General features: G+C 55.0%; 1 protein-coding gene across 1 annotated transcript; it reads left to right on the forward strand.

Annotated features, from left to right (window-relative positions):
* The first annotated feature begins 588 nt into the window (after window positions 1-588).
* TEX47 (testis expressed 47) lies at window positions 589-16,959 on the forward strand. The gene is made up of 7 exons (XM_054043179.1): window positions 589-802; window positions 8,998-9,067; window positions 11,944-12,047; window positions 13,245-13,309; window positions 14,809-15,010; window positions 15,493-15,652; window positions 16,630-16,959. Exons 1-7 carry the CDS (start codon window positions 680-682, stop codon window positions 16,665-16,667), a joined length of 762 nt encoding a protein of 253 aa, XP_053899154.1. The 5' UTR covers window positions 589-679; the 3' UTR covers window positions 16,668-16,959.
* Window positions 16,960-18,232: the final 1,273 nt, after the last annotated feature.

Here is an 18,232-nt window from a genome sequence, read left to right on the forward strand (position 1 = left end):
CTGCGCTCCCGTCCCCCCCCCCGCTCCGCCCCACACGCCGCTGCGCTCCCGTCCCCCCCCGCCCCGCTCTGCCCCACACGCCGCTGCGCTCCCGTCCCCCCAGCCCCGCCCCACACGCCGCTGCGCTCCCGTCCCCCCAGCCCCCGCTCCGCCCCACACGCCGCTGCGCTCCCGTCCCCCCAGCCCCCGCTCTGCCCCACACGCCGCTGCGCTCCCGTCCCCCCCGCCCCGCTCCGCCCCACACGCCGCTGCGCTCCCGTCCCCCCAGCCCCCGCTCTGCCCCACACGCCGCTGCGCTCCCGTCCCCCCCGCCCCGCTCCGCCCCACACGCCGCTGCGCTCCCGTCCCCCCAGCCCCCGCTCTGCCCCACACGCCGCTGCGCTCCCGTCCCCCCCGCCCCGCTCCGCCCCACACGCCGCTGCGCTCCCGTCCCCCCCGCCCCGCTCCGCCCCACACGCCGCTGCGCTCCCGTCCCCCCCGCCCCGCTCCGCCCCACACGCCGCTGCGCTCCCGTCCCCCCAGCCCCTCCCGCTCCGCCCCACACGCCGCTGCGCTCCCGCCCCCCCAACCCCCGGGGCAGGTCCTGGCCCGAGCCCCGCTCCCCGCGGTGCCGGCAGGGGGCGCCCCACGCCGCGGGGGGGCGGCACCGGCGAGCTGAGGCGCTGCTGGGCCCGGCGCCATGTCGGGCGCCCGCCCGTCGCGGGGGAAGGGGTCGGTCCGAGCCGAGTCCCTGGTGCCCGCCCCGCTCCCGCGGAGCGACCTGCTCAGCGCCCTGGAGGAGAAGCGGCGGCTGCAGCTCAAGGTGCGGGGGGCGAGAGGAGGGACTAGGGGAGGCTGGTGGTGGGCAGTTGGAGGAGGCGGGGGGAGGGGGAGAGAGGTGGGCAGTTGGAGGAGGCTGGGGGAGGGGGAGAGAGGTGGGCAGTTGGAGGAGGGGGAGAGAGGTGGGGGCTGGAGTAGATTGGGGAATGCGGGGGTGGGATGGGGAGGGGGAGAGAGGTGGGCAGTTAGAGGAGGCTGGGGGGAGGGGGAGAGAGGTGGGGGCTGGAGTAGATTGGGGAATGCGGGGGTGGGATGGGGAGGGGGAGAGAGGTGGGCAGTTGGAGGAGGCTGGGGGGAGGGGGAGAGAGGTGGGCAGTTGGAGGAGGCTGGGGGGAGGGGGAGAGAGGTGGGCAGTTGGAGGAGGGGGAGAGAGGTGGGGGCTGGAGTAGATTGGGGAATGCGGGGGTGGGATGGGGAGGGGGAGAGAGGTGGGCAGTTGGAGGAGGCGGGGGGAGGGGGAGAGAGGTGGGCAGTTGGAGGAGGCTGGGGGAGGGGGAGAGAGGTGGGCAGTTGGAGGAGGGGGAGAGAGGTGGGGGCTGGAGTAGATTGGGGAATGCGGGGGTGGGATGGGGAGGGGGAGAGAGGTGGGCAGTTAGAGGAGGCTGGGGGGAGGGGGAGAGAGGTGGGGGCTGGAGTAGATTGGGGAATGCGGGGGTGGGATGGGGAGGGGGAGAGAGGTGGGCAGTTGGAGGAGGCTGGGGGGAGGGGGAGAGAGGTGGGCAGTTGGAGAAGGCTGGGGGGAGGGGGAGAGAGGTGGGGGCTGGAGTAGATTGGGGAATGCGGGGGTGGGATGGGGAGGGGGAGAGAGATGGGCAGTTGGAGGAGGCTGGGGGGAGGGGGAGAGGTGGGGGCTGGAGTAGATTGGGGAATGCAGGGGTGGGATGGGGAGGGGGAGAGAGGTGGGCAGTTGGAGGAGGGGGAGAGAGGTGGGGGCTGGAGTAGATTGGGGAATGCGGGGGTGGGATGGGGAGGGGGAGAGAGGTGGGCAGTTGGAGGAGGCTGGGGGGAGGGGGAGAGAGGTGGGCAGTTGGAGAAGGCTGGGGGGAGGGGGAGAGAGGTGGGGGCTGGAGTAGATTGGGGAATGCGGGGGTGGGATGGGGAGGGGGAGAGAGATGGGCAGTTGGAGGAGGCTGGGGGGAGGGGGAGAGGTGGGGGCTGGAGTAGATTGGGGAATGCAGGGGTGGGATGGGGAGGGGGAGAGAGGTGGGCAGTTGGAGGAGGGGGAGAGAGGTGGGGGCTGGAGTAGATTGGGGAATGCGGGGGTGGGATGGGGAGGGGGAGAGAGGTGGGCAGTTGGAGGAGGCTGGGGGGAGGGGGAGAGAGGTGGGCAGTTGGAGGAGGGGGAGAGAGGTGGGGGCTGGAGTAGATTGGGGAATGCAGGGGTGGGATGGGGAGGGGGAGAGAGGTGGGCAGTTGGAGGAGGGGGAGAGAGGTGGGGGCTGGAGTAGATTGGGGAATGCGGGGGTGGGATGGGGAGGGGGAGAGAGGTGGGCAGTTAGAGGAGGCTGGGGGGAGGGGGAGAGAGGTGGGGGCTGGAGTAGATTGGGGAATGCGGGGGTGGGATGGGGAGGGGGAGAGAGGTGGGCAGTTGGAGGAGGCTGGGGGGAGGGGGAGAGAGGTGGGCAGTTGGAGAAGGCTGGGGGGAGGGGGAGAGAGGTGGGGGCTGGAGTAGATTGGGGAATGCGGGGGTGGGATGGGGAGGGGGAGAGAGATGGGCAGTTGGAGGAGGCTGGGGGGAGGGGGAGAGGTGGGGGCTGGGGGAGGGGAAGAGAGGTGGGCAGTTGGAGGAGGCTGGGGGGAGGGGGAGAGAGGTGGGGGCTGGAGTAGATTGGGGAATGCAGGGGTGGGATGGGGAGGGGGAGAGAGGTGGGCAGTTGGAGGAGGGGGAGAGAGGTGGGGGCTGGAGTAGATTGGGGAATGCGGGGGTGGGATGGGGAGGGGGAGAGAGGTGGGCAGTTGGAGGAGGCTGGGGGGAGGGGGAGAGAGGTGGGCAGTTGGAGGAGGGGGAGAGAGGTGGGGGCTGGAGTAGATTGGGGAATGCAGGGGTGGGATGGGGAGGGGGAGAGAGGTGGGCAGTTGGAGGAGGGGGAGAGAGGTGGGGGCTGGAGTAGATTGGGGAATGCGGGGGTGGGATGGGGAGGGGGAGAGAGGTGGGCAGTTAGAGGAGGCTGGGGGGAGGGGGAGAGAGGTGGGGGCTGGAGTAGATTGGGGAATGCGGGGGTGGGATGGGGAGGGGGAGAGAGGTGGGCAGTTAGAGGAGGCTGGGGGGAGGGGGAGAGAGGTGGGGGCTGGAGTAGATTGGGGAATGCGGGGGTGGGATGGGGAGGGGAAGAGAGGTGGGCAGTTAGAGGAGGCTGGGGGGAGGGGGAGAGAGGTGGGGGCTGGAGTAGATTGGGGAATGCGGGGGTGGGATGGGGAGGGGAAGAGAGGTGGGCAGTTGGAGGAGGCTGGAGGGAGGGGGAGAGGTGGGGGCTGGGGGGAGGGGGAGAGAGGTGGGCAGTTGGAGGAGGCTGGGGGGAGGGGGAGAGAGGTGGGGGCTGGAGTAGATTGGGGAATGCGGGGGTGGGATGGGGAGGGGGAGAGAGATGGGCAGTTGGAGGAGGCTGGAGGGAGGGGAAGAGGTGGGGGCTGGGGGAGGGGAAGAGAGGTGGGCAGTTAGAGGAGGCTGGGGGGAGGGGGAGAGAGGTGGGGGCTGGAGTAGATTGGGGAATGCGGGGGTGGGATGGGGAGGGGGAGAGAGGTGGGCAGTTGGAGGAGGCTGGGGGGAGGGGGAGAGAGGTGGGGGCTGGAGTAGATTGGGGAATGCGGGGGTGGGATGGGGAGGGGGAGAGAGGTGGGCAGTTGGAGGAGGCTGGAGGGAGGGGGAGAGGTGGGGGCTGGAGTAGATTGGGGAATGCGGGGGTGGGATGGGGAGGGGGAGAGAGGTGGGCAGTTGGAGGAGGGGGAGAGAGGTGGGGGCTGGAGTAGATTGGGGAATGCGGGGGTGGGATGGGGAGGGGGAGAGAGGTGGGCAGTTGGAGGAGGCTGGGGGGAGGGGGAGAGAGGTGGGCAGTTGGAGGAGGCTGGGGGAGGGGGAGAGAGGTGGGCAGTTGGAGGAGGGGGAGAGAGGTGGGGGCTGGAGTAGATTGGGGAATGCGGGGGTGGGATGGGGAGGGGGAGAGAGGTGGGCAGTTGGAGGAGGCTGGGGGGAGGGGGAGAGGTGGGGGCTGGGGGAGGGGAAGAGAGGTGGGCAGTTGGAGGAGGCTGGGGGGAGGGGGAGAGAGGTGGGGGCTGGAGTAGATTGGGGAATGCAGGGGTGGGATGGGGAGGGGGAGAGAGGTGGGCAGTTGGAGGAGGGGGAGAGAGGTGGGGGCTGGAGTAGATTGGGGAATGCGGGGGTGGGATGGGGAGGGGGAGAGAGGTGGGCAGTTGGAGGAGGCTGGGGGGAGGGGGAGAGAGGTGGGCAGTTGGAGGAGGCTGGGGGAGGGGGAGAGAGGTGGGCAGTTGGAGGAGGGGGAGAGAGGTGGGGGCTGGAGTAGATTGGGGAATGCGGGGGTGGGATGGGGAGGGGGAGAGAGGTGGGCAGTTGGAGGAGGCTGGGGGGAGGGGGAGAGGTGGGGGCTGGGGGAGGGGAAGAGAGGTGGGCAGTTGGAGGAGGCTGGGGGGAGGGGGAGAGAGGTGGGGGCTGGAGTAGATTGGGGAATGCAGGGGTGGGATGGGGAGGGGGAGAGAGGTGGGCAGTTGGAGGAGGGGGAGAGAGGTGGGGGCTGGAGTAGATTGGGGAATGCGGGGGTGGGATGGGGAGGGGGAGAGAGGTGGGCAGTTGGAGGAGGCTGGGGGGAGGGGGAGAGAGGTGGGCAGTTGGAGGAGGCTGGGGGAGGGGGAGAGAGGTGGGCAGTTGGAGGAGGGGGAGAGAGGTGGGGGCTGGAGTAGATTGGGGAATGCGGGGGTGGGATGGGGAGGGGGAGAGAGGTGGGCAGTTGGAGGAGGCTGGGGGGAGGGGGAGAGAGGTGGGCAGTTGGAGGAGGGGGAGAGAGGTGGGCAGTTGGAGGAGGGGGAGAGAGGTGGGGGCTGGAGTAGATTGGGGAATGCGGGGGTGGGATGGGGAGGGGGAGAGAGGTGGGCAGTTGGAGGAGGCTGGGGGGAGGGGGAGAGAGGTGGGCAGTTGGAGGAGGGGGAGAGAGGTGGGCAGTTGGAGGAGGGGGAGAGAGGTGGGGGCTGGAGTAGATTGGGGAATGCAGGGGTGGGATGGGGAGGGGAAGAGAGGTGGGCAGTTAGAGGAGGCTGGGGGGAGGGGGAGAGAGGTGGGGGCTGGAGTAGATTGGGGAATGCGGGGGTGGGATGGGGAGGGGAAGAGAGGTGGGCAGTTGGAGGAGGCTGGAGGGAGGGGGAGAGGTGGGGGCTGGGGGGAGGGGGAGAGAGGTGGGCAGTTGGAGGAGGCTGGGGGGAGGGGGAGAGAGGTGGGGGCTGGAGTAGATTGGGGAATGCGGGGGTGGGATGGGGAGGGGGAGAGAGATGGGCAGTTGGAGGAGGCTGGAGGGAGGGGGAGAGGTGGGGGCTGGGGGAGGGGAAGAGAGGTGGGCAGTTAGAGGAGGCTGGGGGGAGGGGGAGAGAGGTGGGGGCTGGAGTAGATTGGGGAATGCGGGGGTGGGATGGGGAGGGGGAGAGAGGTGGGCAGTTGGAGGAGGCTGGGGGGAGGGGGAGAGAGGTGGGGGCTGGAGTAGATTGGGGAATGCGGGGGTGGGATGGGGAGGGGGAGAGAGGTGGGCAGTTGGAGGAGGGGGAGAGAGGTGGGGGCTGGAGTAGATTGGGGAATGCGGGGGTGGGATGGGGAGGGGGAGAGAGGTGGGCAGTTGGAGGAGGCTGGGGGGAGGGGGAGAGAGGTGGGCAGTTGGAGGAGGCTGGGGGAGGGGGAGAGAGGTGGGCAGTTGGAGGAGGGGGAGAGAGGTGGGGGCTGGAGTAGATTGGGGAATGCGGGGGTGGGATGGGGAGGGGGAGAGAGGTGGGCAGTTGGAGGAGGCTGGGGGGAGGGGGAGAGAGGTGGGCAGTTGGAGGAGGGGGAGAGAGGTGGGGGCTGGAGTAGATTGGGGAATGCGGGGGTGGGATGGGGAGGGGGAGAGAGGTGGGCAGTTGGAGGAGGCTGGGGGGAGGGGGAGAGAGGTGGGCAGTTGGAGGAGGGGGAGAGAGGTGGGCAGTTGGAGGAGGGGGAGAGAGGTGGGGGCTGGAGTAGATTGGGGAATGCAGGGGTGGGATGGGGAGGGGAAGAGAGGTGGGCAGTTAGAGGAGGCTGGGGGGAGGGGGAGAGAGGTGGGGGCTGGAGTAGATTGGGGAATGCGGGGGTGGGATGGGGAGGGGAAGAGAGGTGGGCAGTTGGAGGAGGCTGGAGGGAGGGGGAGAGGTGGGGGCTGGGGGGAGGGGGAGAGAGGTGGGCAGTTGGAGGAGGCTGGGGGGAGGGGGAGAGAGGTGGGGGCTGGAGTAGATTGGGGAATGCGGGGGTGGGATGGGGAGGGGGAGAGAGATGGGCAGTTGGAGGAGGCTGGAGGGAGGGGGAGAGGTGGGGGCTGGGGGAGGGGAAGAGAGGTGGGCAGTTAGAGGAGGCTGGGGGGAGGGGGAGAGAGGTGGGGGCTGGAGTAGATTGGGGAATGCGGGGGTGGGGTGGGGAGGGGGAGAGAGGTGGGCAGTTGGAGGAGGCTGGGGGGAGGGGGAGAGAGGTGGGGGCTGGAGTAGATTGGGGAATGCGGGGGTGGGATGGGGAGGGGGAGAGAGGTGGGCAGTTGGAGGAGGGGGAGAGAGGTGGGGGCTGGAGTAGATTGGGGAATGCGGGGGTGGGATGGGGAGGGGGAGAGAGGTGGGCAGTTGGAGGAGGCTGGGGGGAGGGGGAGAGAGGTGGGCAGTTGGAGGAGGCTGGGGGAGGGGGAGAGAGGTGGGCAGTTGGAGGAGGGGGAGAGAGGTGGGGGCTGGAGTAGATTGGGGAATGCGGGGGTGGGATGGGGAGGGGGAGAGAGGTGGGCAGTTGGAGGAGGCTGGGGGGAGGGGGAGAGGTGGGGGCTGGGGGAGGGGAAGAGAGGTGGGCAGTTGGAGGAGGCTGGGGGGAGGGGGAGAGAGGTGGGGGCTGGAGTAGATTGGGGAATGCAGGGGTGGGATGGGGAGGGGGAGAGAGGTGGGCAGTTGGAGGAGGGGGAGAGAGGTGGGGGCTGGAGTAGATTGGGGAATGCGGGGGTGGGATGGGGAGGGGGAGAGAGGTGGGCAGTTGGAGGAGGCTGGGGGGAGGGGGAGAGAGGTGGGCAGTTGGAGGAGGCTGGGGGAGGGGGAGAGAGGTGGGCAGTTGGAGGAGGGGGAGAGAGGTGGGGGCTGGAGTAGATTGGGGAATGCGGGGGTGGGATGGGGAGGGGGAGAGAGGTGGGCAGTTGGAGGAGGCTGGGGGGAGGGGGAGAGGTGGGGGCTGGGGGAGGGGAAGAGAGGTGGGCAGTTGGAGGAGGCTGGGGGGAGGGGGAGAGAGGTGGGCAGTTGGAGGAGGCTGGGGGAGGGGGAGAGAGGTGGGCAGTTGGAGGAGGGGGAGAGAGGTGGGGGCTGGAGTAGATTGGGGAATGCGGGGGTGGGATGGGGAGGGGGAGAGAGGTGGGCAGTTGGAGGAGGCTGGAGGGAGGGGGAGAGGTGGGGGCTGGGGGGAGGGGGAGAGAGGTGGGCAGTTAGAGGAGGCTGGGGGGAGGGGGAGAGAGGTGGGGGCTGGAGTAGATTGGGGAATGCGGGGGTGGGATGGGGAGGGGGAGAGAGGTGGGCAGTTGGAGGAGGCTGGGGGGAGGGGGAGAGAGGTGGGGGCTGGAGTAGATTGGGGAATGCGGGGCTGGGATGGGGAGGGGGAGAGAGGTGGGCAGTTGGAGGAGGCTGGGGGGAGGGGGAGAGGTGGGGGCTGGGGGTGGGGAAGAGAGGTGGGCAGTTAGAGGAGGCTGGGGGGAGGGGGAGAGAGGTGGGGGCTGGAGTAGATTGGGGAATGCGGGGGTGGGATGGGGGAGGGGAAGAGAGGTGGGCAGTTAGAGGAGGCTGGGGCGAGGGGGAGAGAGGTGGGGGGCTGGAGTAGATTGGGGAATGTGGAGGTGGGGTGTTGGGCAATGGGGGGGGGTGGAGGAGCGGGAGAGAGGTGGGTGCCTGGAGGAGGGGGAGAGAGGCAGGGAGCTGGAGTGGATTGGGCAATGGGGGGGTGGAGGAGGGGAAGAGAGATGCAGGGCTGGGGGGAAGGCCGGGTGGTGGTACAGGTGGCAGTGGCGGGGGGGGGGGGGGGGGGCTGTCCTCCAGCTACTGCTGTTTTTGTCAGAGGAAGCCGGCCAGCTGTCACCCCAGAGGCAGTGGCCCGTCCCTGCACCCCTCTCGAGCTCCATCCCTGGACTCAGGCTTGTCCCCCCGCACCCACACATGGGGCCCATAGACCACCTTACATCCTCAAGCCATGGGTCTCTGCTCTGTCCCACACCCTCTTCGCTGGAGCCTGTTGGCTGGCACCATGCCCAGCCAGGCCCCTGACTCCCTGCTGCATGGTACAGAAACAAGGCCCAGCTCATTTCTAAGTCACTCCTCCATGGTGCCTGCGAGCCTTAGTGCGGGCTGGAGTCACCACTTGGGGTCTCCGAGTGGGGACCAGTAAGTTTTGCAGAGAGATGCTAGATTCATAAATTCATGCACCAGCTATTGCTAGGTCTCTTTCTTTGCAGTGCCATTTTGCTCCCCCAGACACAGCTTTCTGAAAGGGAATCGTTTAGCCAAAGGGGAGAAAGAGCCTGATTCTCTCCATGTTATGACCTTGTGCAGTCATTTACCCCATGCAAGACAGTGTACAATGCCACCAGGCCAGGCTAGCAGTGGATTGCAATTTGCACCCATCTTGCAGAGGGATAAATGACAGCATGAGGGCTCCTAGGTAGGATGGTAATACAAATAAGTTGCAAGATGGTGGCGAATCAGCCCCTAAAGAGTCTGGATTCCTTTCTGTTCCCACCTCTTCCCCACCTTTGCTGTGTGACCCTGGACATGTTACTTCTTTCCCTTCTTTACAATGTAGTTGTTAGGCTAACTCCATCAGTGTTTATGAAATGGTCAAATACTTGAGTGCTCCACGGGAATGTCTCATAGTACACAGTTAAAAGCGATCAGTGCCCGGGAACAACAGCTTTTATGTAAACACATCTGGTTTTCTTTCCTGGCTAGAAGTTCCTGCTGCACAGGTTATTTTTTGTTGCCAAGCTATCAGAAAGAGCAGACAGGCGAGACATTACAGGTACAATAATCTCTTTTCATCAACCTGCCTTTTGACTATTTTAACTTGTAAGATACTTGCCTTGGGGATGCAGACTCTGTAGGTGAGGAGTAGCAGAGAAATTTCAGGGCTACCCAGCAGAAACAGCAGCTCTCCTGGATTCTGTATAGCTCATTTAAAAAGTGAGGATAGAGTTCCCAATACAGCTTTAATGACAAACAAATGTATACTTAAATAACCACCACTTCAGACCTGGCAGGGGAGAATACACCAGTCTCTTTGGATCCTATAATAAAGCTAAACTGCCTTTAAGGTAAGTCCAGATATGTTGCTGATGCTGAAAGGAATCAGTTATATGACCACCACGACCAGGTTTATTCACTGATGAAGTATTTAGAGGCTGGTAGAACAAAGCTGGCTGTACAAATACATTTCTCATTTATGCCAGTATTATAAATGATAAATTCTTCTTCATACCTGTCCCCTAACCCCTAGAGCAAACCTGTGATATCAGATAAAAGACATACTTTTAAAGTGCAGTTACCTGTTTCCCACCTTCACAGCCCTTTCTTCCTAAGTCCACAAACTCTCAGTGCCATGTCTGTTGTTGTCAGCCACACACCAGTGTCATGCCTGAAGAGGACCTGAATCCATTGTTTTCACAGCTTCATCCCCAACAAGAAAAAGATGAGCACCGTGACCTCACTTTATTTTGAGGACAAAGGAACTAAGTATTGTGAATTAAGCAGCACCACTTGGATTTAAATCCAATGCAGCGTGTATGTAGAGGGGGCAGGGATGACTGCAGTATATGTTAAAAAAAGACAGCAGCCTTTCAACATTCCCTTTTTGTTCGGTATGACAAGCGATAAATACAAACAGTTAAAAAAACCAACCTCAACACGCAGATTACTTCATAACCCAAACTGGAGAAGAAGTGTGTGAAAGTAGTTGAGGTTTCTTCTGCTATCACCCCATGGGACTGGTTTTGGTGATTCATTAAATCATTTCTTCTCTATCTTTACAGTAAGTGGTGATTTTTCAGTTACACACCAGAGGGAGCTGGCTTTGTCCTCAAGGAGATCAGACTTGGCATGAACTCAAATAAAATATGGAAAGTAGCAGTTACTGTGATGCATTCACATTGGTGTAACAGTTGAAGATTTATGCTGCTATGGTCAGGGACAGCCCCTAGATGTCAGCCTGATCACCCCATTGAGCAGGTCTAATTCCATACCTGGCATTTTATTTTTTCCTCCTCTTTCCATTTTTTCTGTTAAGCATCCGTCCTAAGCTGTAGCCACTACGCAGTTACAGCAAATGTTTAATACAAAGGGTACACAACCTACAGATAATGGACTGGCAATAAATCAGTAGTCTGTTTACGGTGTGGAAGTACAGATGAACCTACCATCTGGTTAGATACTAATGCAATAAAAAGTTATCACTTGTCAAGAGTCCTTGCTTAGTACTAAATACAGGAGCAAATGCGGGCAATAAGCAACCCTGAAGGGAATGGGGAGATCTTTATTTTCAAAGTAAGAGACTGATTCTGTGCCCTACATTCAATTATGACTGTTTCTGTTAAACCAAATGATTAGTGTATATTGAATACCTTGATGAATGAGCATAAGATGGCCAGACTGGGTCAGACCAAAGGTCCATCTAGCCCAGTATCCTGTCCTCTGACAGTGGTCAATGGCAGGTTCCCCAAAGGGAATGAACAGACAGGTTATCATCAAGTGATCCATGCCCTGTCACCCAATCCCAGCTTCTGGCAAATAGAGGCCAGGGACACCATCCCTGCCCATCCTGGCTAATAGCCATTGATGGACCTATCCTCCATGAATCTATCTAGCTCCCTTTTGAACCCTGTTATAGTACAGGCCTTCACAACACCCTCTGGCAAGGAGTTCCAGAGGTTGACTGTGCATTGCATGAAAAAATACTTCCTTGTGTTTGTTTTAAACCTGCTACCTATTAATTTCATTTGGTGGCCCCTTGTTCTTGTATTATTTACTTTCTCTATACCACTCATGATTTGATATACCTCTATCATATCCCCCCTTAGTCTCCTCTTTTCCAAGCTGAAAAGTCCCAGTCGTCTTAATCTCTCCTCATACGGAAGCCGTTCCATCCCCCTAATAATTTTTGTTGCCCTTTTCTGAACCTTTTCCAATTCCAATATATCTTTTTTGAGATGGGGCGACCACATCTGCACTCAGTATTCAAGGTGTGGGCGTACCATGGATTTATATAGAGGATGCAATAGTTATTGGTGCCATTATCAAACAGCTACACATTTAGCTCCAAAAGCCAGAGGCAAGGATTCTTATCCATGTGCATTTGTAACACTCCCACAGATTTATTTCTAAAGCATTCCCAACCTGTATGGCCTTTGGGTGCTGCACAGTTAAAAAAACAACCACAACAACAAAGACAGAGCTAAGCATTCAATGCAACAATTGTTAGGGGAAATTCTGGGCACTCTTTGCTACATGCCTCAGCTAATACACCAAGTACAACAGTTTTGGGTGCATCATGTTAAGATTAAGCCTATTGCTGAAATCTTATATTAATTATATTAGCCACTAATCAATCTGATTAGCTGGCCCCAATTTTACTGAATATGATACTTGAGCAAAGCCAATTTAAAAAAATCTAGGAGTCTTGTTTCTTCCCTGCATAATTGGGTCATGTGCGTAAAGGAAGAGAATAGACTCCCAAGCCAATGACTATTTTTAATGTTTCTTAGATTTAAGGAGTCAGTTCATTCACCTAGTTAGTGATGGCCTGTGACAGTAGTGAGTATGGCATAGGGTGAGGTGAAATGCTAGTTTTCTGAAGTTGTGCACTGTATTCCCATGTGACGGCCAATCCTGTGTTTTTTAAATAAGGTTACCATGAAAGACTGTTTCAGAACATATTAAAATACCACCTAGGAGAACCAGTCTCAGGTCTACTTCTCCTCTATCCCAGCTCCATTCTTCATATACTAGAGGTAGGTTAAGTAAAGCTCCTTGAGTGATAAATTCTGTAGGCTTGGGCCTCCCACAGCGAAAGTTGGATTCTTGTGCAAACACCCCGGGTTCTATCTGCCCAACCATCCCTGTCGACCCTGGCTGATGGAGTGAATGTAGCGCAAAGCCGGCTTTAAGGGTGTAGTTTATTTAAGGCTTTAAAGAAAAGGACTAGAACCTTAAAATTAGGGCTGTCAAGCAATTAAAATAATTAATTGTGATTAATCGTACTGAAACAATAGAATGCCATTTATTTATTACAAATATTTGCACTGTAAAAATCATATTTTCAATTCATCTCATACAAGTACTGTAATGCAATCTCTTTATCGTGAAAGTGCAGCTTACAAATGTAGATTTTTTTTGTTACAGAACTGCATTCAAAAAATAAAACTGTAAAACTTTAGAGCCTAAAAGTCCACTCAGTTCTTCTACTTAGTCAGTCAATCGCTAAGACAAGTTTGTTTACATTTACGGGAGATAATGCTGCCTGCTTCTTGTTTACAATGTCACCTGAAAGTGAGAACAGACATTTGCATGGCTCTGTTGTAGGCTCTTAAGTTTTACATTTTTATTTTTGAATGCAGGTTTGTTTGGTACATAATTCTACATTTGTAAATTCAACTTTCATGATAGATATTGCATTACAGTACTTGTATGAGATGAACTGAAAAATATTTTTTTTACAGTGCAAATATTTGTAAAAAAATAATAAAGTGAGCACTGTACACTTTGTGTTCAGTGTTGTAATTGAAAACATCCAAAATATTTAATAAATTTCAATTGGTATTCTGTTGTTTTAACAGTGCGATTAAAACTTCAATTAATTGCATGAGTTAACTGCGATGAATCGACAGCCCTACTGGTGGAATTAGTAACCGAGAATCAATGGTCTCTAGGACTGTCCATGTTGTTCCAATCTATTCAAGTAGTGCCCCCAATTTGCAATTCTGAGTGAAGAAGGCAGGACAACATTCGCTGTAGAGTCCATCCGTACCAGAGGGAATAGTGCCCCCCCCCCCACCACCACCTCTGGCTGAGCACTTGAACTTTCCAGTGCTCCCACCTCAGCATCTAGGATCCAGCTCATCATACACCAATAGCATCTGAGCAGTTATTTTTATATTCTTTATTTTTTAAACTGAACCTTCGTAACAACCTCACTTTTTCCTTTGCAGTCCTCCAGCGGCACATTATATCATATCCTCCAAGATCTAGCTTCTCTCCAAAAGCAAGGCTCCAGGTAAGCGTTTCAGAAGAGCTCAAAGAAACCAGCTCATGTGGAAGTAAATTTTAATGCAGGAATGACAATGAATGTGTTAGGGTTAAAACCAACATTTAGTATAATTAGTACAGAGAAATAGCTTAGTATTTCCCCCTGCTGAACACCTAGAGACCATGTCTTGGGTTACATTTTAATTGGAGTGTGAAAAATATTTTCCTCATGTATATTTATCATCTGTATTTATCCTTCCTTGTTCTTCAGGTGCCATATGATTCTTCCTTTTGCCAGGAGGAATGGCTCTTTTCCTCCTCTTCAGTATCCCATACAAAACTGGATAGGTGGCAATGAGTACCAAGAGAGTTGGCAAACCCCTCCATTGAAATTGCTCTGATTTGCCTTGGACTTTAGTTCTTTAGCAGTTCTCCTGCCCTCTGAGAGCCCTGCCTAGCATTTAATTTGGCTGTACAGTTTCCAAATTCTGCTTTGAACAAAACATGTTTTTAGATATAGGTATATCATTGTGTGCCCTACTAGCTACTGGGTGGCACCTCCTGCTGGCAATTAGCTCTGCCTACTTCAGCACCCCCTTTCTTCTCTTTCCTTGTTGCAGCTCTCCTCCCACTCAGTCACAGCATGGCTGCTTTGTGACTCAGCCCTCCACCCAGATCACTGTTTTTCCCTCTACAGGGAAGTGGGTGGGGGTCTTTCAAAGTCTTTTACCACCAACAGGGTCATGCAGTCCTCACACCCACTGCCCTGACTGGGTCACTCCCACAGTCTTGCCATTCAATACCTCATGCTGCTCTGGGTTCAAGTCTATGACCCTCAACAAGCAATAAAGGTGTGTGTCTACATCAACTTTACTGCCGTCACCCACCATGCATCTTCTCCTTTACCTCAGGGAGCAGGGCTGCAGGCTTCCTCTCTGCTGCTCCCCACACAGTTGCTGCTCTCCTGGCTTTATAGAAGCCCTGCCTGTTCCCTCACTATTGAGTGTCCTTCTAATTAGCTCCCTCCGCATGGCTAAATATCCCCAATTCACAGCTTAATTAGCTGATTGAGCCCACCTGGCCTAATTCAGCTCTTGCAGTGGTAGTGTGGAGAGTACACCCCAGCACAAGATGCAGAACAGGAGACAGTACGAACATGCTGAAAACATCTCAGGTCTTTGCTTTCATTTTGTAATTGGCTGCTGGTGTAGTCAGACTCATCAGGTGCATAAACTTCTACCAATCAAAACCACACCCCACAAGATATAATTACTCTTCAAGATAAGAATCTTAAGATGTGGGCAGATAAGACCACCATATCAATAGTTAGTGATCACCTAGCTCCATTTTGGATCTAATATAGGCAGGAAGTTTAAATAAAAAAAAATAAATAAAAATAGCAAGGGTCCATATGATGCAAGCAATCAAACATTGCCAGTTTATGAAATACACCATGTCTGGTCAGAAACCTTTTATCTGTACAGCAGAATGATGGAATTCAGACTACAGCTAACTTTCTTCACTCAGTGCTTTGTTACAGGAAATTAAGATTTTAGTGGTGTCCCACAACATCCCAACCAGGCTCTTCCTGCAGTGGTATGTCACAATGGTGACACTGCCTGTGACCTACCTAGAAGATGTGACACAGTCACAGTCTGCAGAAGAGGTGGTCACTGAATGTCTTACGCTCCTCCTCAAACTGGGAACATACCTTTCAAAGACTTTCAAGGTGAAACTTACATTAAAATATAAATGTTTAAGTTACTATTCTAAATTAACCTTTTTTCAAAACTGTATGAGTTTACAAATGCAAATAAGTGCTGGTTTATTCTCATCTTGCTACCGGCCTTTCTCCTTTGACTCTAGAATGGTGTAGTGAGGGGAATGAAGAACACACTCATCTTTTATTTCAAACCTCTATCTTCCAAACTACACTGGCTTGTTTAGTGAAGCCACTGGTTACACCTTTGCAGTCCATCATTACTGCATTAACAAGCTGAAAAGGGTCCAAATTTCATTACCCTCTAAATTCTGGTTACCCAGCACAGTCTGCGCCATTGTTCTAAACAGAGCAAGTATAACACTTGTAAATAGGGAAGATAAAATCAGATGCGCTTCTTTTGGCACATTCCCTTAGTTGGGGGATAGGAATGTCATGGGTAACATAAAAGTCTAACTGCACTGAATACTATTATTTTATTTCACACACAGGTGAGCAGTAAGGGACTGGGTGACAATCTACACACCCTTGTTCCAGAACTTCTAATCCCAGCAGAAACAATTAACTACTTGTTCAAGGCAAAAGAATTTATGAGTCCAGAAGCATTTCTGAAAATGTATAACAATCCTTTACAGCCTGCCATGGCTTCAGGTACTTCTGCAGTTTTACAAAGCAATTGGTTGGGATGAATTGTTAGGGGGCAGGGTTAGCGTTTTATACTCTCTCTGGAACCAAACTTCTGGCTCACATAATTGTTAGCATCCCTAGACTTTCACCGTGAGTGTACCTATTAACAAGAGATTCCTTCCCTGTTAAGAACACTTCTAAATACATAGGGGTATGAGTCATGGTTGCCTTTTAAAGTTATTTGATGAAGTCACCACCTCATCTGAAAATATTTATTATCCTTTCACAAGTACAGTAATGAGCTTTTCATTCCAGTTGCAGCATGTGATTGTGTGCCTGAGGCACATATGATTAGAATCTTGGCCTGATGCTTAGTCTTACTGGTAACACCCTCTCCTCCACTTCTAGGGGCAGGCATTTAATGCGACCCTCCAACTGTGCATATGGGGGGGGGGGGGGGGGAGAAAAGAGGGCAAAACTGTCAGAGGAAAAATCAGAAGTAAAGGTACTTTCACAAGAACTGTTGCCCATTTTGTTCATGCAAGTCTCTGCAGTTGTCACCATGCTGCTTGGGAGGGGCAGAGGTACAATCTAGACAGTAAAGGTTGCTAGGAATGCAAGCTGCTTTCCTGAAAGGGAGCTCAAGGCCTTTTCTGCTCTATGTGGGGACCAGTCAGGCTAAGTAGATGGGGAAGCCTTACTCCTGAACCTATATTAGAATAAGCTTGTTTTCAATCTGGCAGACAAAGCCATTCGGAAATGCATCATTTCTATCCCCCTACAGTACCAGAGGGTTGCAGGACTGAAGTGTAACCTGCAAGGCCTATAAGAGGTAGCATGTCCCCCCCATTAACCCTAAGGGCTAATCTGATATTGACTAATATGGGCTAGTTGGAGAGTTGCAGGATGTAGGGGTTAAAGAAATCACTTTCAGCAGCTTGTATGAATATTGGCTCAATTCCATTTCAATGATTAAGGCTTTCATCTTTTCTTCCTCACAGAAACTGTGTGGCCTACCCCTTGTCACTTGTATCCCTGATACACCTGACTAAAGTACGTCCTCCTTAGCACTATGTCATGTTTTCGTCATTTACAAAACACACAGAATTCAAGGGGGCCTTGAAGGGTAACAAAGTGACCAAGTTACCATGAATGCTGGACATACTTATCTTTTAGAGACAATACACTTTTAACCTGACATTCTTCCTGGAGACCAGTGGAAGTATGAAGGAGGAGCTTCTATGCAGTAGGAGAGGGTCAGGAAGAGGGCTTCAATGTAAGTCATATGTTATCTGCCATATAAAATGTGAATAAATAGACTTTCAAGAACAGTGTGAAACTATGGAATGTGACTATCCCTGTGCATGAGTTAAACTATAAAATTCAGAGGCAGGGTCAAATAGATATGAGTAGCACACGAGCTTGAATACAAAAGAATACCAATTATGACTATCATACAAGTGTGATTAAAGGACTAGAAAACAATCTCAGAAGATTGGAAAAAGACAAACCACCCTGACAGTTAGGAAGTTTAAGCACTGGAATAACTTGCTAAGGGAAGTTGTGGAATCTCCATCACTGGAGATTTTTAAGAGCAGGTTGAACAAACACCTGTCAGGGATGGTTTAGATCAGGGTAGGCAACCTTTCAGAAGTGGTGTGCCGAGTCTTCATTTATTCACTCTAATTTAAGGTTTCGCGTGCCAGTAATACATTTTAACGTTTTTAGAAGGTCTCTTTCTATAAGTCTATATTATATAACTAAAGTATTGTATGTAAAGTAAACAAGGTTTTCAAAATGTTTAAGAAGCATCATTTAAAATTAAATTAAAATGCTGATCTTACGCCACCAGCCTGCTCAGCTCACTGCCAGCCTGGGGTTCTGTTGACCTAGGCCGGCAGTGGGCTGAGCAGGGCCTATGGCCGGGACCCCAGACCTGGAGGGGATGGGAGGGGGGTGTTTCAGGGGTCAGGACAGAGGGCTGGGGTGTGTGTGTGGGAGGTTCAGGGATCAGGGCAGAGGGCTGAGGGTGTAGGGCAGAAGGCTGTGGGGGGGTTCAAGGGTCAGGGCAGAGGGGTGGGGGTGCAGGGCAGAAGGCTGGGGTGCTCAGCTCATGGGGTGCTCCCAGCCCCCTGCCCTGAGGGGATCATTCAAGGGGCTGGAAGGGATATGCCCTGTTCCACCCCCTTCCCCACCCCTCTCTGCCTCCTCTACAGAGCTGTGTGTATGTTGTTGCTCTTCCCCCTCCCCCTTGCTAGGGCCATCAGCTGATTGGCACAGGGACAGAGGGGGAGGGGGGGAAGCTTGGCTGCCCCAGGACCAAAACTTCTGGCTCCTGCCCCCACAGGGGAGAGCAGTGGGCAGGGAGCTGCATGCCACTCAAAATCAGCACGCATGCTGTAGGTTGCCGACCCCTGGTCTAGATAATACTTAGTCCTGCCATGAGTGCAGGGGACTGGATGACCCCTTGAGGTCCCTTCCAGTCCTTTGATTCTGTCTCTTGCATAGAATATGAAAGATACACCAGTTGAGCTCTCAGCCATACTTTCCCTGGCTGAGTAATTAATAGGCACCAGGCCTCAGATGTAGCCACTTTAAAGAGTA

Source organism: Malaclemys terrapin, chromosome 10 (assembly GCF_027887155.1).
Source record: "Malaclemys terrapin pileata isolate rMalTer1 chromosome 10, rMalTer1.hap1, whole genome shotgun sequence".
Taxonomy (NCBI): Eukaryota; Metazoa; Chordata; order Testudines; family Emydidae; genus Malaclemys; species Malaclemys terrapin.